The 21,147-nt window shown below is 50.3% G+C and overlaps 1 protein-coding gene across 2 annotated transcripts; it reads right to left on the bottom strand.

Moving 5' to 3' along the window:
* On the bottom strand, positions 1-19,444 carry MAP1LC3A (microtubule associated protein 1 light chain 3 alpha). Of its 2 annotated transcripts, none has more exons than XM_076352433.1 (4): positions 19,395-19,444; positions 8,121-8,176; positions 1,774-1,880; positions 1-1,228 (listed from the first exon to the last, which is right to left on the bottom strand). In XM_076352433.1, the coding sequence occupies exons 1-4, from the start codon at positions 19,432-19,434 to the stop codon at positions 1,066-1,068; spliced, it is 366 nt and encodes a 121-aa protein (XP_076208548.1). In that variant the 5' UTR covers positions 19,435-19,444; the 3' UTR covers positions 1-1,065. The 2 variants fall into 2 exon arrangements, with proteins under 2 accessions (XP_076208548.1, XP_076208547.1); XM_076352432.1 differs by lacking the exon at positions 19,395-19,444 and adding an exon at positions 17,277-17,468.
* Positions 19,445-21,147: the final 1,703 nt, after the last annotated feature.

Here is a 21,147-nt window from a genome sequence, read left to right as displayed (position 1 = left end):
TTGAATTTATGTTTATTTTATATATATATTTTTATATATATACCTTTGTATAGATTAAACTGGGTGGGATTTTATCATATACATTTTTTTGGTATAATACATGAGAAACAGGAACAGGAACATAGCAAATATAAATCAGTACATTCCTTGAGCAAACTCTTTGCCACACTGAGACTGAAAAATTGCATGCAATGGGGAGACAGAGAGAAGGGAAATAAATTTTATTTAAAAAAAAGAAATAAAGACAATCTAGGTACAACTGTCAACAGAGGAGCAGCACTATATAAGGCAAACCTGTATAAATTAAAAATAAATTCCACTCTGACATCTACTATGCTTTAAAGTGCAATAAAGCATGATTTATTTACCTACAGAATACAGGAAAGACTACCCCCTCTCCCCATTCCAATCTATCCCTAAAAAAAAAAAACCAAAACCCAAACAAAAAAACCAATAAAATAAATCTAAAGGATATACATTATCCACAGTCCTATAGAGACGCCTACATCTACTCAGTAGCACCAAGAATCTGATATGGGTGTAATTAAAATCAATTAACACTAGGGAGCAATGGTAACATCTGTTTGCTGCTTTTGCAGACCTCCTGCACTTCATTAGTGTCTTGGAGGAGAGGCGGCTCTCCCTGTGCTGAAAGTGAAGGTGACAGTGTCCTGTCCTCTCTCCATCACCAGCCGAACTGTTTTGGCAGTAGGCTACAAACACGCACACACACACATACACAGCACAGTGAGAGCAGCTGCAGGTTACACGAAGGGGAGGGGAAGCCGAGGCCCCATGGGTGCGCATGGGTATCTGTACATATGTGCGCACGTGGATGTGTGTGTGTGGAGGGAGTAGAACTAATCTACACAGAGGTGAAGGGTTGTGCGAGTCCAACACATGCCACGAGCCTCTTTGGTGACAGGGTGATGGGAAGGGGAGGGAGGGAGAAAAAGGGAGTCAGCACAGTCCCCTTCTTGTGAGCCTCCGGTTGTGTTGTCTTCCAAGGCCGGGGGCCTGCACGCCACAGTTCATCTGTCTCCACATGCCACCTCTCAGCAGGCCTCAGTAGCCAAAGGTCTCCTGGGAAGCATAGACCATGTAGAGGAAGCCATCCTCGTCCTTCTCCTGCTCATAGATCTCCGAGATGGGGGTAGACACACTCACCATGCTGTGTTGGTTCACCAGCAGGAAGAAAGCCTGCGTGGGATTCAGCTGCAAGCGACGCCTGTGGGGGCAAGGGCAGAAGGGTCTGGGTCAACCCACCTGGGGTAGGCACTGTGACAGCAAGTTCTACCTCCCCTCAGCAATGCTGTTCACATGGGGCCAGGCCTGCACGGCTAGGACCTCCTCCCACACGCTCAGGACATGGTGTCCATGAGCCCAGCTGAGCTGCTCGGGGCTCCAAGACCTCCTGAGTTGGGACTCTGCAAAAGCCCCTTTCTCCAAGCGCTGCTGGTAAGTGCAAAGCAGAGGGGCCTCTTCCATCTGAGCTGAAGGATAAAAGAAGGGGATTGGAGTCCCCCTCATCAGCTCATGGACTGTCCCTATGAGGGAGAGGTCACAGTACTTCACCAGATGCTAAGAACCTGCACCCCCTCGACTCCCCCAAACAGTCTGTACCACAACACAACGCAAGGATGCTGTGGTTGTCCTGTCCCCATCCCCACCCTCAGCAGCTGCCTCTGCCTCATCCTCACCCCACCACTCTGTGTTCAGGGCCTGTGGGTGAGGACAAGTTCACAGCATGCCAGCTGGGGCCACCCCACTCACCGGATTATTTTGACCAATTCACTCATGTTGACATGGTCTGGGACAAGGAACTTGGTCTTGTCCAGCACTGGCAGCTGTTTCTCCCCTTTATAGCGTTCGATTATGACCTGGGGAGAAAGTCAATGGTAGGGTTAGCCACAGTTTACAGTGCCCCAAGCACTGGCCTCAAGGTCAAACAAACTCGCACAAATGGAAAAGTTGAGATAAGGCCCCACTTTGCTTCATCCTCACCTCAGGAAAACAAAAAAAAGGACTCGCACAGTGACCATCAGGTTGGCTGCAGGCAGCTCTTCAGCAGAGTCATCTGTCTGCCTGAGCCAGACAGTGGAGAGCATCCGTGATAAGTGAACTAAAGCATCAATTGCTCTGGCTGGCTGAGAAACAGTAGGCATTAGTGGATTGATTTAGCTACCTCCCCCGACATGTAGGAGATCTGAAAGGAGTGAAGTGTATTCTAACATCACTTTCAGACTGACCAAAACCACAGGTTTTGCTGGCTTGAGCTAAGGACTGAACTCATGGTGCACAGCAAGAGACATTTTCTTTCCCTTTTGTGCCAGAACTTCGGGCTGCTGCCGTTCAGCATCACCCTGCTTGCTCAGGAAGAGTTGCGGCTATTCCCAAACAAGCAGTTTTTAGAAATCACTGCGAAGCCACCCAAGGCATTCCTTCAGAAAGGGGGAGTTTGGATTTCGCCAGTCCCACTCCTCATGTTAACACTCAGACACACTGACTCCAAAAAGGATCAGAAACCCATGGCCACTTCTCCCATGTGCCACCACAACGGTGCGGTGAGCTTCCAGGGCACTTCAGCACAGTGCCACCACAGGGACAGCCCAACCTGTCCTCCCCCTGCAAGAGGTCTCGCTTGGGAAAGCTCTTGCCACACCTACATTCTGAAACGGCTAAACAATTATTTCTGTTCAGTTTTCCTGCTATTATAATTAATGAATTTTTTCTGTTAAGGAGCATCTGCTGACCAGTACAATTGCTATTCTAAACCAGCTTGGAAATGTACTATTTGTATTCTAAGAAACAAGGTGGTAGACAGTTAAAATAAGTAATGATATTACTTATAAAGCTCAATAAGTTCCCATTACAGTGATACTCTGACCCTCACATCTCTCCAGTACCTAGTTGTTTTCTCCACAGAAAGACACTTGTATACTAATCAGTTCATCGTTCTCTCCGAGTTGAGACTGAACATTATTTTTCACTATAAGGCAAGGAGTTCCCATAAATCATTTTCCCAGGTCTTTTCCAAAGATACACAGGAGACTGCAAATGCCTTTGGACAGTGGAGGGATGGAACAGCATGCAGAGATCAGCATCCCCAGAAGATGGCTCTGTGGAGCCAAAAGGATCAGGCAAACCTCTGGGAACATTGATTTGCTTTTCCCTGAATCATTTGTTGACACACCAGCCTCTATCAGCAGCAGCAATGTAACTCCTGCTGCCTGTCTACACCAAAGCCAAATCAGACACTCTGGTTGGGATGTTGCGGTACCACCAGTGAGCTGGGAATGTCTGATGAGTTCCTCAGAACTGCAGGGCTTATCTCAAGGCCCACCAGGATGGGCCAAGCTACGCTGCAGGCAGTTGCTGGATGAGGGAGGGGTGTGAGGCGCCTTGGTAAGAGCTCTGCATCTAAATGCCCCCTGAAGAGCCCATCCTGGACAAAGCTCACACAAGGGGAACCCAGGAGCCCAAGGGCTGGACAAGCAGCACATGAAAGCCCCCATGAGTCCACCCATGTATTCTCACATTGGCCATGTCTCCTCTTGATACTGAGCAAGAGTGCCAGAGAAAAAGACCAGGAAAAGCCAGGTATTGCTCCTTCAGCCCCTTTTGCAAGATGGGGACCTGATGAAAGAACAATTTTCTGCAACAGACTAAATCGTGCATCAGGGTGCCCCTTACCAACCTGCTAACGTCCCTTCCTTCCTCCAGGAGGAGGGCAGAGGAAGGACAAAGACAAGCAGAACCATCCCACTGTATTTAATTTGAGTCTTACTTGGACAGGTGAGTATTTTGGCTATAGGGAGATGAATAGTCTCAAGGGGCTGGGCACTCACAACAGCCATATACAGGGATGCTGCTCTGGCCACTGGAAAACACAGAGGCAACAGTGGGACCTCGAGTTTTTAACAGTAGTTTTCACAAAGGGGCAGCTACGCAGCAACTGTTTGTGCATATACCTTTACATGCAGAGAGGGCCCTGTACACCTGGGCTATGCCTCATTTCTCACTTACATCTAGCAGGAACAGAAGCAGATGTCTCTAATTACCAGCCGGTTCCATCCCACAAAGAAAAGCCTCTCAATTAGTCCAAGAATGGGCCGAGAAGGATGTCCTGGCTATTAAAGCAGCAGCTGCCTTGTGCCCTGAGCAGACAGAGGGCCTGTCATGTAGAACAGCTCCAAGAGTTTCTGTTTCCAGAACAGGAGCTGCTATTTGGGTAACCCAGCTACGGGAACAGGTGGCCAACGGACAAAACATTCTTGTCTAGCTTTGAAGGGAAATGCATGATCACATGCTAATATTACATCCCTGTGGCCACAGGGCTTGTATACAAAGCCACCTCCCCTCCCGTATCCTCTTCCAAGCTGCTGCCTCTGGCCACGGGGTTCCTCAGTGTGGGACACCTGCTCTTGCAGTGGGAACCCACCACAGATCACACTGCAGAAATAACACGAGCGGGGCACAGGTGGAAAGGCTTAGGGCAGAGCCTGGGGTCCTGGTCCCATCGCAGAGGGGCTTGGGCAGCATTTATAAACTCAACCTTTGTTCTGGGGCCAGTCTGAAGAGGTGGAAAGGGATTTTGGTAGGGAATGGGGCCAGACGTGGCAGCCTGACAGAGGCAAGGCTGCCACCGCTCCATGCCCCCAGGTCCAACCAGCAGCAACGCTGAGAATATATTCCCAGTTGGCATACACACAAATGTGTGTATGTAACATACATACCTATATACATGGCCAGCCACAGAGATCAACACAGACATGCAGAGCACTCACACGAACACAGACAGCACCAACAGCCTCATCCTGTCCCCCTCCAGCGCAGCAGGGGGGAGGTCCTTTAGTGGGAATATATACAGTAACCCGCCCTCAGTCCAAAAGGTGCTCTGGTGTTGATCCACCTTCAGTCATGTCAGCCCTGGACAATGGGTCTGCAGCTGCCTGGAACAGCCCTCGCAGGCGCCCAGAGAAGGTTGTCCCTTCCTCCAAGTCCGTAATTTGGGTTTCTGTCCACCACTGTGCCGGGGCAGGGCATTATCTGGGCTCCCTCACCTGCCATTGCCTCTCCATGCTCCTCTGTGGGTGTGCAGATGAGCTTTTTATCACATAACCTAACAGAGACCTCTCTGCATGGCCCAAACACACCCTCAGCCTTCCCAGCAGCATGAGAGGTGGCTCTTCCCTAACCCACCCTCTGCAGCAGTAGAGCCCGTGACTCACCAGGCCTTGCTGAATTTAGCATTACAGTGCTTTGGGACATGGTTTGCTCCCGTTGCTGCCCAGCACAAGCTGTTCCCTAGTGATTTTAGACTCTCCAAGGCTCACCAGAGCTGGCTTAAAGCTTGCAGCTGCTCCTCAACAGGCTCCAGTTCAATGGGCTCCAGAAAGAGAGCACGGGGGCCAACAGCAGGCGAGGGTGATGGACAGGCATAACCTCAGTCTATCCTCTAACAGGGCAGAAGATGATTTCTAAAGCATCTGCTGAGGCTGTGGATGGAGGTCCCAGCAAGAAGGCTGGAAACTCTCTGCTTGCTCTGACCACCCGAGGAGGAGCCACCCCGCAGCTGCCTGCAAGGGGCAGCTGGAGGCTCCTTCCCAGCAGAGCTAAGCGTGAGCAGCACCTCACTGCCAACACAACCGTGCCCTTCTCAGTAAGAGCTGTATGTTCCTGTGGTCAGCAGTTTTTACCATGGAAGTGCAGCCAGCTTTGGGGAATGCAGAGACAGCAAAGGAGCCCCTGGCATGAGGTGGATAGGGCAACACTGGGGAGCCCCTAGCTTCTGCCTATCTCCTTTTTACATGGGCCAGTGAGGATGGGATGTGATTTCCTTTCAAACACAAGCAGAGAACTCCATGCCTCAGGCAGAGTCCAGGTTATCTACTGCTTTGTCTCTGGTGGGCTCAGACAGACACACCACCAGCTCTCTCCCCGTGCAGTCCCCCCATGTGTATGTGGCACAGCCCCTTCCTCAGCCTCCTCTGGAAGTACCCTCGTGGAAACAGGAGAGAAATGCCTTTTCCTGGGCAGAAACTGGAGATGCAAGAAGAGGGCAGCAGCTGCAGCACAGCTTGCTGTGATTTCTGCTAGCAATAAGAGTGTGACCTGGGCCATCTTCTCCCTAACTCCCCCTGGGCTGTGGGCTCAAACCCCTTTGCTAATTCCAAGTGCCTCACGAGGGGAGCCAGTCACTTGGCAAACACAGCTCCTGCCTTTCACAGAAGACCAAGACCTTTGTACAGCCAATTTGCCTGCACTGCACTGCTCAGACCCACAGCTATCCCCCACACCAAGCTCCGTTTTGCAGTATGAGGCTTTGCTCACAGCCCCAGCACTGAAAGCTACATACAGTGACTTGCAGGAACTTTGCTATGTAAAAGAGAAGAGACAGCACCAAACTTGGTGTCAGGGTCTAATCAGGACCAGGCCTTTAGAGATACCAATGACACAAAGACAGCTGGACCACCCAAGGCCTTCAACACCCTTCTCTCGTCCTGATTCTTTTTACTGCTCCAGCAAAACTTGCAGCTAAATGTATCCTCCCCTGCCGTGTCAGTCAGCCCAGGAAAGCAAAGCAGCTGAACGTTTAGCTGAGTCCCTCATCCTCTCACAATGCTGGCACTCAGGACACTATCAAGGACAATAAGGCACTGAACAAAGAGGTCACTGGAGCAGGTGTGGGAGGGCTCAGGTCTCTGCCATGGCTAAACCTCCCTGCACACACACAACTCCCCAGACAACCACACCAGCGGCCAGGCCCTAATGACACAGAAGCCTTCTCCCGGGGCACGTGGTGTTTGACCCCAACACAAAGAGCACTCCAGGCATGGAAGCTCTCCCATCACCTTTCAGTAATGCTGGTAAAATTCTGCATGTGGATGCAGAGCTCTGGCTCCTTCTGTTCATTTCCCAGGCAACACGCATTTGTGTACAGGCACTTGATATATGCACGTGTGTATATTTTATGTGCAACTTATTTCGAGCCTGTCCTTATTGCTAGAGCCTTAAGGCATTGTAATTAGCTCTGCCACAACTCTGGAGAAATGCAGAGCCAGCCTAATGCCATGAAAACCATGTTAAAAGCAATGGTCAATAAATGTGTAGATGATATGGCATACTGGTATTCAGTGTGCTGCAAGGGGCAGGTCCTGCTCTGCTGAGCTGACAACACGTGGACGCCACAGTGGTGGTGGAAGAGAAGGAAGAGAAAGAATTCTTTTTGCTAGAAGATGCTGTGCTAAAATCAAAAGAAGAGCAAAGCAGGAATGGACTAGTATGTGCCAAGAGCAGTCTGAGACATTAAGCCTTGAAGGCTAAATACTGAGAGATTGTATGCAATTTTAAGACAAGGCTGATGTTCATCCAACACTGAGAGTGAGCTGAACTAGGAACACGTCCCATTTTTTGGTCATACATGCTATGGTATTGCAAATACTAACTCGAGCAAGTCCCAAGTACGTTATTTCTCTAAGTTCTCCATCTTCTCAGGAAGAGAAGCAAATACTCAGCTAGGATATCAAAAGCACACTCACAGCCGAAGAGCAAGACAGCATATTAGCTCTGACATGGGCAGGAAGAACTGGAGGCAATTCATGGAGTCTCACCTATGCATATCAACAACAGGTGCTGGGAAAGCACAGAACAGGTGTGACTCTTTGGCTGTGGTATGAATTATCCTAACAAGAGTCTCTTTGCTTTCAATACAGCGAAGATCATCTCACACATCTTTCTGTGGGCAGATGCAGAGAAATCCTTAACAGGTTATCCAGGAAAAGTCAGGTAGCTACTGCAACAACAACAACAAAAGAGGCCATTTCAGAGTTTTCTCCTGCTGCACTAGCTTGGAAGCAGATTTGAGATCAAATCAGTTCCTTGCCTCTAGGGCAGGCATGAAGCTTAAGAGAAACACTGTATTTTGCACTGCTGAGAATGTGGTCTACTATTGAGCAGCTGGCATGCACAAGGCACTGGAGGCTTATGGAGAGCGTCCTGTGTTGATTCTGGGGAGCAAAGTTTTGTAACCTCCATGGCTGGCTGGTGAAGGCTATCCAGCAGCACAGAGGGGTCATGAGAACAAAGTCTAATGCAGAACAGCAAGAATGATAACTTACCGGGATTTTGTTTGGATGCTGCTCTCGGATCTGCTGTACTTCTTTACAACGATCCGCTGGAAAGAAAGAAGTACAGAAACGAAGTTAGAAACACCTGGCTGTGCTAGTTCAGGCAAAAACGAGGTAACCACCTTGCAAGCCACAAACTGACAAAGAGGGACACTGCAAAAGAAATGCAAATTCTGTTCACCAGGCCTTTTCTGAATATTTTGCAGCAGTGAGATGCTCAGCCAGATGTCAGCTTCAGTGATCAACCCTTCATGGCTTCCTACCACCCCAATCATCCCCCAAGGCAGGGACATGCTAGCCTGCCCGGTACAACTGGGCAATACACATGGAAACCAAATGACTTAAACGAGACCATAAGGATTACAAAACTGTAATCCTAAATCTACCTTAAGCAAATGCAACTCATGACCATCAGTGCTGGGCAGCAGCACAGCTTTAGAGTCCCAGCTCTGGAAGTTCAGGCTCTTTGTGTCTCCTGGCTGCTTCCCCAGAGGAGATGATTCTCCAACTGGGGCTGGGTTTTAGCCATTTCCTTCTGCCTGTTGCATGCTTCCAAGCACTATCTGGCACAGTGCCTCGGTCCAAAAGAGATACGCCTTGCCAAGGAGGACTCCTTCACTATCATAGATCTACATAGTCGCTACAACAGCTATTGGCCTGACAGAAAGTATTTCTAGACCCATCGTGGAAACAGGAAGAAAAACTTAAGCAAGGAGATGACCCACATACTAAAAGATTCTTTCTGCAGTTGTTCTCACACTTTCTAACCCATTTTCCTCCAGAGTTCATGTTTACTGGCAACACAACAGGCAGCACATAAAAGCTCGTACGCTCTTCGAGCTTACAGGAGAATGTCAATGTCCCCTCACTGCTTTACCAGAGGGCCCTCCACTTTCCACAATTCAAAGCAGCAGAAAGGAGGGGAAGAAGCCGTACCAGGGCCAAGTATGGCTCTGTGTGTGTTCTTCCTGGGCCACTACAGACCTACGATCCTCCTTGCATTACCGTTACTCTGGGAAGTGCTTCATAGCCTACAACGGCCCATCTGAAGTGCCCAGGACACGCAGTTTCATGGATCACAGTAGGTAAGCCGGGGGGTGAAGGCCAACAACTAAGGACTGCCTACAAACGCAAGACCTGAGTATCGCAGGATCTGTAATGGGATCATCTTGCTACACACACAGTCGCTGGCGCAGCACCTGCTTCAAGCCCAACTCCCCTTACCTGCTTCACACAGCCCCAGTTTCTCACGACCCACCAGGATCATGTAGGGCAGGATAAGTGCATGCGTTTGAGCGTGTTTTCTCCCCACAAACGTTGAGCATTTCTTCTCTAACCACTCAACAAAACCTTATTGCTTATAAATTGAATTTGGCTAGATACTACTTTGGGAAGAGACTGGAGTTTCTTTAGAGGCCACAAGACTACAAAATCACTGGATCACAGAAGCTTTTGAGCACCATTTCTGTCTCCTTTGAGAGGAAAATATCCCTCTGCTAGGAATTGCTAGACCTTTCTTTTGTAGGACTCCATGGGCTAGCAAGACAAAGCAAGATTATTTGGATTTAATGGAAAATTGGGGCATATTTGTTTTGGGTTTTATGACTGAAGGTGTAGTTCCTCATGTTTCCTTTTCACCGTATCCAATGCTCCAGGGTATCCAGAGTTATCCTTGTGATACAGACTATTTTCCCCTGAGGTCCCAATCAGCAAGGAGTTACGCAGAAATCAGCACTGCACGTGATGCTGGTACAGCAATGCCTCTTCAGGAATGCTGAAGGACACAGTGACCAGAAGCACCCAGCACACAAGGACCCAACGCACAGCACCCAACTTGAGCAGCCAGCCAGAAGCGCGTACCCCCCGTTCTGCAGAGCTCCACTTCCACGTGTTCACTGTATACAAGCTTCAGCAGGACAGAGCATCTGAAAGGCTGGAGATCCAGAGCACGAGTTGACAACACTTATCAGTGTAAGTACTTTAGGCAGCGTGACTGCAGTCAACTCAGACTTGCTGGGTATTAACAGAGCCTGCAGAAAGCTGTGTGTCCTCATGGCTGGCTAGTTTTTCCAGCTTCAGTATCCACCCTATCCTGCATCTCTCTCCATACTATCAGATGGCCACGTGGATGAACTTCCTAGACATCATGCATTTCCCTGTAGGGTCACAGAACTGTTTGCACAGGAAGCCCCAACAATGCAGGTAATTATGAGAAGGGTCTGAGAAGCAATTCGCCGAAGGCAAATTTGCAGCCTTTGCATGTTATCATGGTTAGTAATGTAGATAATCTCAGAGCATCCAACTAGCCTAGGCTGCATGCGCCAAAGGGCAGCAACATGCCTGATACCCCTTCTTGCTCCCTGGAATCACCACCAACTCCAGCACAAGGCTGGCAACCATAGAATCATAGAATCATTGAGGTTGGAAAAGACCTCTAAGATCATCGAGTCCAACCGTCGACCCAACACCACCAGGCCCACTAAACCATGTCCCTAAGCGCCTCATCTACTCGTCTTTTAAATACCTCCAGGGATGGGGACTCCACCACTTCCCTGGGCAGCCTGTTCCAATGTTTCACCACTCTTTCAGTAAAGAAATTTTTCCTCATGTCCAATCTAAACCTCCCCTGGCGCAACTTGAGGCCATTGCCTCTCGTCCTGTCGCTTGTTACTTGGGAGAAGAGACCGACCCCCACCTCGCTACAACCTCCTTTCAGGTAGTTGTAGAGAGCGATGAGGTCTCCCCTGAGCCTCCTTTTCTCCAGGCTAAACAACCCCAGTGCCCGCAGCCGCTCCTCAGAAGACTTGTTCTCCAGACCCCTCACCAGCCTCGTTGCCCTTCTCTGGACACGCTCCAGCACCTCAACGTCCTTCTTGTAGTGAGGGGCCCAAAACTGAACACAGTATTCGAGGTGCGGCCTCACCAGGGCCGAGTACAGGGGCACGATCACTTCCCTACTCCTGCTGGCCACACTAGTTCTGATACAGGCCAGGATGCCATTGGCCTTCTTGGCCGCCTGGGCACACTGCCGGCTCATGTTCAGCCGGCTGTCGACAAATCACCATTACCACCTTCGCTTCCACAGAGGAGCCAGAGGTGCCTCTGCCCATCACACTGAAAAAGATGCCACACAGATAATAAAATGGTACATCATCTATCCAGCTACACATCAGTGTCTCAGGATCCCACCCCTGAAACCACAGTCCTTTGTCCCCCGGGAGGTGCAGACTGCAGGTGCCTCGGACAGAGGCAGGCCAGGCTGCTGCTGCAGCATGTTTCTTCCAGGTCTTGCTGACTCCACGCTCAGCAGGAATTAAGGACACGAGCCACCAGTGATAAAGCTCTCAACTAGCCTCAAGTCTGATGTATCACAGCGGCAGCTCCCCTGTCCCACTCTTTACGACCTGCCCTGTGCCCAGGACCTGGTCCCTCTGGTCAGATGGGGCCAAGGCTTTTGCAGCCTTTCTAATCTCAGAGGACCCTGTGGGAGGTGGCTGATTCGCAGGTTACCACAATGCAATGACAGTAGGTGCTGCTTTGCTCCAGGGACTGCCAGATCCCTTCTGCAGGTACATATGATTGCAACTACAAGCACCTAAAGCACTGCACTTCTTCCTCTGCCCAGGAGACTCCCATTTCAGAAACTTCATTCAGGAAGGCAGTTGGGAGCAACCCCACCTAAGCTGTTCAGGTGACTGAAGATTCAGGCAGAAGTTTCCAGGACATCTGAAGCTCTGCTAAGGAGCACACTCAGTCCCATCCTAGCCTTGGAGATCCAACCAAGCAGGCTTGGGAATCAGGAGAAGCTATCCTGCATCAAACCCTGCACAAGAGTAATTTCTGTGCACACAATAGTTCAGATGCTAGAGATCTCCCGCAAGAAACAGGTGCTGGTCACCCACACCCTCCTCAGCCTGGAGCGGGAGCTAGAGGTTCATCCTGTGTCTCATGAAAGCATCTTCAACATAACACAGCAAGGAAGGGCTATAAATACCACCTTTAATTTAATGTGTATGTAGTCTAATCTAAGTCACAGGAATAAAGAGAAAACCATTGAAGGGCACTTCAGAGAGACACTGATGGAGATGCCAGCCTAGGACCCAAGCTCACGCCACGTATGGCACTGCAGACAGGTACGCTCCCTCCACCCTTTCACTAGCAGTGTCTGCACACTCACATTTCATACACGACAGGTCTGATTTTACAAGCTTTGTTCTTCTCCTACAGCTCTCCCAAATTATAGCTGTGCTAATTGATGTTAAGACTTTCCCCTTTTCTGTAGCACCTGGGTATAGTTAATCCTTAGCCTATATGTAAAATGAACCAGAACTGTTTACACAACTCGGTCTGTATCTACATTTTTTTCTCTGGCCCTCCTTGCTGCAAGGAGAAGCAAAACACCACACCTGATTTCAGCAGCTCAGGGACTCCAAGCCAGAGGGGATGAAGGGGCTACTGCCAGCTGCTGTTTTGAAGGAGCTAAGCAAAGATTAATGACCTGCACACAGAGGGAAGAGCACCGTCTCTGCTCCCAGGTGTGGGCACCGCACATCTGCCACGAGGGAAGCCGGGCTTCTCCCCAGTGCCAGGATGTGAGAGCTCAAGATGGCAGCAAGATAAAAAACACACACATTTTATTGGTTATTCCTAGAAAAATTTCGCTGCTAGGGCCTATTGAAAGACAGGAGTATTTTTGTAGCATTGCATATGCCAGGAAAATTGCCTATTTCTCCTCCAACTGCTGTTTCAACTGTTAAGTACCAACAGCAAAGCTTGCAAATTGCCCAAAACACCAGAATCCCAGCTGTTTTCTTGACTGAGGTCCTTCCCAAGCTCTTCTCCCAAAGATTTGGGCACAGAACGTATCCCATGGAAATGTAGGATGAGATCCTTATGACAGTTAAGGAGAACAGTAGAAAATTTTAAGCCAGACTTTCCGAGCATTAACCTTTTTTATCAGCAGTGCCCAGGAACCCCGGCTACAGGAGACAGGTCTCTACTGTGGTGGGCGCTGTGCAGACACAGAACAAAAGGACAGCCCTGGATGCAAAAGAGCTTAATCAGACAAAAGATACAGATGGTGGAACAGAAGGAAAACACATGGCAAGTTCTTCAACAGTGCAGCTGCATAAGGGACAGCATTTTTCAGGAGACACTAGACAAACACTGGTCAGGCACTGGTGCTGCCCTGGGGCAGCGGATGGACTCTATGACCAGCCCTGCTGCCTGTGACCAACAGGAATGCTGTTAAGAAAACACCATTAAGAATAAAAAACACCTCCTGGAAACGTCATCAGCGTGCTACCAGGTCAACAGCTCCTGAGCTGAGCAAGAGCTGCATGCGGAAAGCAAAACAGAGAGTAGAAATTCAGCCATGAGCTACTGCCTCTCCCTGTGGTCCCACGTTCCAGGGCTCCAGGTGCAGCTGCCCACAGCACAAAGGGATCGTGCAGACATCCCTGCCACTTGCAGGAGCGTGCCAGCCCTGTGGCTTTCTCACTGCCATACACAAGACACTCTGCCAGCCAGCTTGAGGGTGGATCTGCCTCAGATGTGAAGCAAATGCAAAAACGAACATGTTTTTTCAAGAAGCTGCTGCGGTCAGTCCTGGGGCAAAGGGTTGCTAGAACATGGTCCTCTCTCCAAGAGATTTTCTGCAAGGAGAGGAGGAATTGGATGGTTTGAAATCAAGATATATATGTCTGGGATGAGCTGGCAACTGCTGAAGACACGGGCAAGTTATGCAGGTCATTCCAGATGAACATCAATAAATGTTTTTGTAAAATCACACCACCCTAAGGCCAGACACCTCTAACCACCAGGAAGTACACCCCCATGCATGTGTCATGGCTCACACAACAGCTGACCTGACCTGTCCTTGCCCAATGCTGGAGAGCTCATTCTCATCAGGCCAGTGGCACTGCAGGAGGAGCAAGAGGAGACTCCCACATCCAGGAAGGGAGGGCAGAGCTTGCGAGGCCATCCGTGCCCTGGGAAAGCTGTCCTCACTACTAAGAAAGGGTTGTTGTCCCAGGCTACGTAGGACAGCAGTGTTGCAGAAACTTGACCGTGATTCTGATTGTTGGTCATATTTCACTACTTCTGTCTGCAAAGCTGGGGGGCTCTGGACAGGACAAATGACTCAGGACCAAAACTACACTGTTTTGGACTTACTGTCTGATAGAAAGTGTGTCTCTGCAACATGGTGTAGGTAGAGCCTGATGCTCCACTGTCACAGGAAGGTATTACCAACATGAACGTGGAGCAACTGATGATCTGTCTGCTTGACCATCCATTTTGTTGTTACAGCTTCATTACAAGAGGTGTAATGTCTGGAAGGATTTTTGAATGCCTAGCTCCTGGAGCCCTGTGACTGAAGAAGGATCTCAGCAGTCTTGTTCTTTTGCATGCGTTCCCAATCTTCCTGGCTCCAGAGTAGAGGCTGAAAATGGATTTTAAAAGACAAACAGGAACCACCTTCGTTCTTTTTAGCAGTTTCAAAATTTAACTGAGTATGATTTTGACCCTGGCTCCAGGAATGAGTATTTGTACCTGGCAAATCCATGATAAGGGCTCAGCTCGTGACCAAGCAGAGCCACACAACAACTGTGAAGTCTAAATTCATGCCAAGACACTTGTTCTCTGGTTGCACAGTACCATGTCACCCCTGCCGTGGGCCATGCGGGTGAGCACTGGACCTCCATCTTTCAAACGGCTTAAAACAGGGCTTCCAACCCACTACACCTCCTGAGCATGGGGGGCAAAATGGGTAATACCTTCTGTGCCATGTTTGGATGGCATATGGAGTATTTACATCAGAGTTCCAGAAAAGGAACTGGTTTTTTTTCTCAATGTTTAATCACAGTTTCACTAGCCTTGGAAAAAGAACAGCAAGTTCCCTCCATACGAGCTGTCAGGAGGCTGTCCTCTGCAAGGGCTTCCCTCTAGCTTTTGTTTGACCTTTTCTTCCGTCTTGACAACCTTCAAAATTATAAGCCTCCAAGGGAGCAGGAATGCACTCAAATTTCTCAGAACTACTCAGGACACTTCATACTGCTCTAACAAAAAACTGGCACTCCTGACAGAACTGTATTTTAATGCAGAACACCACACATGTGCATGCACAGAGAGTCTTTGCACAGCCTGGGTCATTGCTGTTTGTGCACAAACATGCCTGGACATGCACGGATTTGCAGGGCCTATTTAGGGAGACATGTCAGACACAAGCGTCTTGAATTTATTCCTTCATTTTCTCTTACAGCCTATTTCCAAACTGCCTTCTGAAGACAAAAGGCAGCGAACAACTGCACGACCACAGAGTTGGAGGTGTTTACACACTGCGGATCGACCACAGAACGTCACACAAGGCAGGGTGACACACTGGAAGACCTCCTGAGTGACTCTCCTGGCCATGATCCCCACTGGGACTGACCAAGGAAGGAACGCAGAAGCCAAGGGAGATGACCTGCCTGTGGCTCATGGCTACTCGATGACAGAGGCAGCAAGAGTCTACCAGTCTTACAGCTCCTAGATTCATCAGGCTCCACCCTTCTGGCTCAAGGGGATATCTGAAGTTTTCATGGTGAAGAAGGTATTAAGTAACGAACAAAGGACATACAGGTTTTATTATTCCTGGCTGCCAGTCAGGACCTTTTGTTATATAAAAGAATAATAATAAAAAAATCAGTATTTGTGGTCTACATGTCTAGCTGGCTTTTGTTCTGGATGTTTGTTCAGTTCTTCTTGTACCAATATTTTCTTCAATCCTGATAATTAACCCCACATCAAACCATGTCACAGAATGTCCTCGGTAATTAATACAACTAGACACAGGCAGCTAAGCATCAACTTGCAACAGCAGCCTCATTTCAAGGAATCCCAGCTCTTAAAGCACAACTGCTAGAGCATGAATACCCCGAGCACAGAGTATGAGGACAAGCTGACTCAATAACCAACCTCAGATGAAGATCAAGATGCTTTTCCAAGCCACCAAACCGTTATGACAAGCACAGGATTGTGCACGAGACAGACAATTCATCCACTGCTGGTCTTTCAACTAGTACAAGCACAGCTGGCTTACGCTAGAAGAGTCCCCAGAGAAGGCCACGCTTCACTTCTCCCCAGAGCCAAGAGGAGAGGGAATTCAGCTCCACACACTGCCTTTATCTACCGCTGCCTTTCCTCTAAAGAGCTTCCCAGAAATAAAGGCGGATCTCCCAGAGGAGTGAACCTGGGATGGGAATACTGAGTCCAGAGAGGCTGAGGTCAAACCTCTATGTTTGTCACCTAGCCAGGGGCTCCAGCTGACCAACAGGACACACACGTATGTCTCTTACTGTGAAGTGCCTCCACTTTGGTAGGATGCTGGGGCATGAGGCCAACTTACTTTCAGTCAGCCGACCGAAAGGTCTAGGTTTAAGGTCCACGTCCACAACCACACCAGTTATGCACTGCATTGAAAACAAAGCTTGAAGCCTGTTGGCAGCCTTGCAACAGCAGAGCAGCCAATTCAAAACAACCACTTCAAGAATAGCGGGAGGTGCGAGCGCTACCCAATGCTCCGAAGGACTCGTGCTCTTTATGGGAAGTGCAGCAGTGTCATCAGGCTGCCGCACACTCTCGCTATAGCCAGGACACCCTGTTCCTTTGACACAGACCACAGCTTTGTTCTGGGAATTGTTTTGGACTCCTACAATGGATCTGACTACACAGAAGACAGCTGCCTCAAGCATCTACAGTCGGGTTCAGCACATGAAACCAGAGGGTTACTGTCAGATTTTACCCCCATGCACCCAGAACAAAGATGCCCTGCCGCAGACATGCCAAGGACCGGAGCAGGTCACAGAGCATCACACTCTCACCACTAATGGCACATCAGATCACAGAAGTCAGTGCTCGGTGCCCTCAACACACCTTGGCTCAAACCCCTGGCGTTTCCCAGCCAGTCCCTTTTTCAAGTTCTCAACAATGATGAATAGAAATCCAGAAATGTTATTCAGGATAGACTCAAGACAAAGCAGATGAACAAGCAGAAGAAACTCATGGAAAAGACAAGTTTCAAAAATACAAGAAGGGGGAAAACATGCATTAGGGCAAGCAGAATCTTCAGCAAGGGGTGACAGACCAAGACCTAAGCAAGCCACTTGCCGGGAAACTGGAGCCTGGGTGCCTTTTGCAAACAGTCATATCCCTGACTCTGCCTTTTCTCCATGTTTTTGGAACCATTCCACTTCTATAAAGTTTTGAAGCCTTAAAAATCAAGCCATTCTGAGGGTACAGTGTCGCTGGTGATGTTTTCCATCAGCCCTCTCCAACTGCATTGTAAACAATCGCTTCCTGCTCCTGTTGTGTAATGATTCAAAGACGAAAACAAGCTGTATTTACTTTCTCCAACCGAGCAATTCCAGCCCTGACCCAAAGCAACTGCATGGGCTGCCAGGCCTCCTCCTCCTTCCCCTCCTCCTGGCTGAGCTCTGCAGACCAGTCAGGTGAGAGAGCAAAAGGGCAGAGGAAAGTACACAGAAACAAGGAGCACTTGCAGTTGCCGGCACCAAATTCCCTCACCCCCCTCCTTCCCTCCTGGGCTATTTTAATCCTGCTTTCTTTCAGCTACTCTGAGCCTCGGATTTTGTTTTCCTTCTGGCTCATACAAAGTGTGAGCAATCTGCAAAGGCAAACCAGACTCCTCCTGACCATAAGAAGCTGATTCTCACCAGTTTAACAGTAGGCAGTTACTAAGGGTTTCATTTAGGCCTTTACTGCTTTTAATACATAGCTTAGGAGAACACAGCAGGGTCCCAAGCAAGTATCCCAGGGCACCCAGACTTCATTTTATTCTTGTTTGTGCACGTTCACTTGGCTTGGTGTCCTGGTTTTGGCTGGGATAGAGTTAATTTTCTCGCTGTGGCAGGAGAAGGCTGGGTGAGCGTTCAAGGCCAGAAGGGTTGCACCAATAAATTACCAAATATTTACAGTTTCCAAGAGAGCAGCAAGGGGTTGGATCAGCAATTCAGTAGGAAAAAGCTCCAATTTTAAGACTCACGTAGGAAGCACACCCTCACCTGCATTTGGACAGTATATGACACAACATGAGGCCTTGTTTGGCATGAATATACTGATTTCAGCATTATTCAGGCAGTAAAGCTCAACCGATACCCCCCTCGGGATGTAACCTGCCAGAAACATGCACCTTTCCCAATGCCAGCTGGCAGAGGTCAAGAGAAACAGCAATTGATGTTTCATCCGATTTCACTATCAGGTCTGGCAATCAAATCTGGCACCTTCTACGGTAACCTCCTTGTCGTTTGAGTTTTCCCACCATGGACATTTAACAAAGGGATGGGTATGACACGAGCATTAACCCTTCCGGGTCTCGAGAACAATTAGAGAGGGTGTATCAAATTCTTGGAACAGCAACTACTCTAACGCTAGCGAGATGGGGAGCACGGAAGGTAATTTTTGAAGAGGTCATTGTGCTCTGACAGTCAAAAGCATAAAGATCGGACCCAGGGCAAGAGTGGAAGAAGAACTGTTTGGGGCTCTCGACCACCACCCTCGCCCTGCAGATTTCAGAGCCCCTTGCAGTCGTCGCCCCACCCCAGTCACCCCAGTTCCTCGGATGGACACGCAAGATGTGACACGGGTGGGCGACTGCTCAGCAAACACCGCACACGGGTTTCCTGTGCTCGACCACAGCAGCTGCCCTTCCAAGCACGCTCACTCCGGGCAAATTTGGTGTTCCATGCTTCATAAAAAAACGGCGGCTCACTGAGCAAGCATCTCCCCTGCCGAGGGAGACCACCCGCGGCTGACGGGCGGCGCACGTATCAATACCTCGGCAAGGAGCAGCGCTCTTCACGCCTCGGAGGGGAGGCATTCGGGTCGGCGCGCTCGGGGCCACCCCCACAAAGCAGGCGCAGGCCCCCTGCGCGGACGCGGGGGGAGGCTCCAAGCGCCTCCCGACCCGGCCGGGCGCGACCCCTCCTCCAGCTCCGGCGCCGGCCCCCGGGGCCCGCCGGCGGGGGACCCCCCCCCCCCCCAACCCCCGCGGCCCCCTTCCCGCGCCCCGGCCGGCCGGGATGACGTCACCGCGCGGCGGCTGCGGCACCGCCGCCCCCCGGCCCCCCCTTCCCGCGGCCCGGCTTCGCACGGCGGAGCCCGACGGCGGCCGAGCCTCCGGCCGCCCCGCGGCGGGTGCGGGGGAGTCGCCCCAAAGGTCAGCACGGCGGGGGGGGCGCGGGGAACCCCCCTCCCCGCCCGGCTCACCGAAGGCGCGGCGCTGCTTGAAGGGCCGGTCCGAGGGCATGGCGGCCGCGGGGGGGGGGGGGGGGGGGGCGGCGGCGGCGAGCCGGGCCGGGGCGCGGGTGCCGGCGGGCGGCTCCGTCTGGCGGCGCGGCCTGCGCTGGGGCTGCGGCGGAGCGGGCCGGTGGCGTCACCGCGGCACGCCCGGCAGGGGCGGGGCTTGGCCCCATGAGGGGTGTGGCTGGGGGCGTGGCCCGCCCCCCCGGAGTCCCGCCGGCCGCTCTGCCGGGGGAGCGGAACGGGCGGGAGCGGCTACGCCGAGAGGGCGAAGCGTCAGAGGAGGGAAGCGGGACCCCGGCGGTCACAGCGCGGCTCGCTTCGTTCTGCCCCCCCGCTCTAGGGGCCGGACTGTCATAAGGAACAGCCTCTTCCCCAACGCTGCTCGTCAGCACTGACGCGGGCGCCCAGGGGCCTGAGACGGGCTCCCCTCAGACAGGTATTTTCCTCCTGTCAGCACATAGCCACTGCAACGGCCTGTAATGCTATAAATAGAAGGGAGAGGTCGACGTCGTCGGGAAGGTCATTTCCAGTCAATAACGAATGCAAGGACGGAGCACGGCCGTTTACCAGTAAGACACAGTGATTTACTCAGAGGCCGACCCCAAACGTCAGCAGTTCTCTCGCTTCGGCCAGAGGAGAGCAGGCAGAGGGCCTGTTTAACGGCAGCAGGAGCACGCTTGGGCCGGGATTTCAGAGGTGCTTGAAGGCCAGAGGTGTCGATGACTCCGGCATGCAGCGGCTTCTCCCGGAGATCTCGGCTCAAACGTCTTCCGAGTGTTACTGCTGGCTCCTGTGATGCCGTTGAGGCTGGGGGGGGGGAGCATCCATGCGGGGACGCCTGCTGAGACAGTTCAGGCCATGGGTGTATCTGTGAGCTTCTACAGTCAACAAACCCGGACACAAACTAATCTCACCGAGATAATCAGATATTTGCAATTCCCACAGCTACCTCTATCATTTCTCAACTAACGAGTCTGTTGTTTTCCCTGCTGCATTCAGAGCCACATCTGTGCTGAATATTTTGAAGACCGCAGCACGACTCCAAATACAGCAGGCTATTTCTGGAACTACTGGAAATGAGTCAAAAAAACAACTGCAAACAGAATGTCAATGTTTCACAAAGAACCATGCTTAGTATTTCTCCTCAACGTATGCGGCAACAACAGCTGTATTCTGCCCAAGCAATGTTTCATTGTTTACAGCGAATTGGCATGAAACACGAGTGAACACAAACCTTTAAAGTATTAAGTACAACCTTGGTAAAAAAAGGACAGGAAAAATGCATCTATTAAAAAACTGCTCCAATTATTAAAAGTGTCACCAATTAAAAGAAAAATGTATTTACCTACAATCGAACAGATTCTTCTCTCCTTGTAGAGTTTACCCAGAAAGGAAACAATTACTTTCATGGCTAACATCATGGATTTTTCTTGACCAAGCAGTAGCAAGAGTTAATTAAACCCACGCCGGTAATGAAGTGTAAACTCATCAGATTCACTTTTATAATTAAGATACAGGTAGAGGCATTCATTTCCAATATAGGTCCTTTTAATCAGAAAATACGTAAGGCAAAGCAGTAATGTTGAATTAGACATGGCAAGCTGATCAACTTTACAGACTGCATCCTCAGGCAAAGGATATTTTATTACTGCTGTTATAAAGCGTTAACCCCTTTTTGATGAGAGGCATGAGGAACTCTTTCCGATTTAGTGATTTG

Source organism: Aptenodytes patagonicus, chromosome 14 (assembly GCF_965638725.1).
Source record: "Aptenodytes patagonicus chromosome 14, bAptPat1.pri.cur, whole genome shotgun sequence".
Taxonomy (NCBI): Eukaryota; Metazoa; Chordata; class Aves; order Sphenisciformes; family Spheniscidae; genus Aptenodytes; species Aptenodytes patagonicus.
The sequence above is the reverse complement of the archived record's forward strand: the minus strand, read 5'-3'. Positions and strand labels throughout refer to the sequence as shown.

Coding starts and splice junctions, on each gene's coding strand:
- MAP1LC3A (XM_076352432.1), bottom strand. CDS start 17,340: ATGGAGAAAAGGCAGAGTCAGGGATATGACTGTTTGCAAAAGGCACCC. Junction 8,177..17,276: donor ACCCAGGCTCCAGTTTCCCG/GCAAGTGGCTTG, acceptor CTTTCTTTCCAG/CGGATCGTTGTAAAGAAGTA. Junction 1,229..1,773: donor GAATTGGTCAAAATAATCCG/GTGAGTGGGGTG, acceptor TTGCCCCCACAG/GCGTCGCTTGCAGCTGAATC.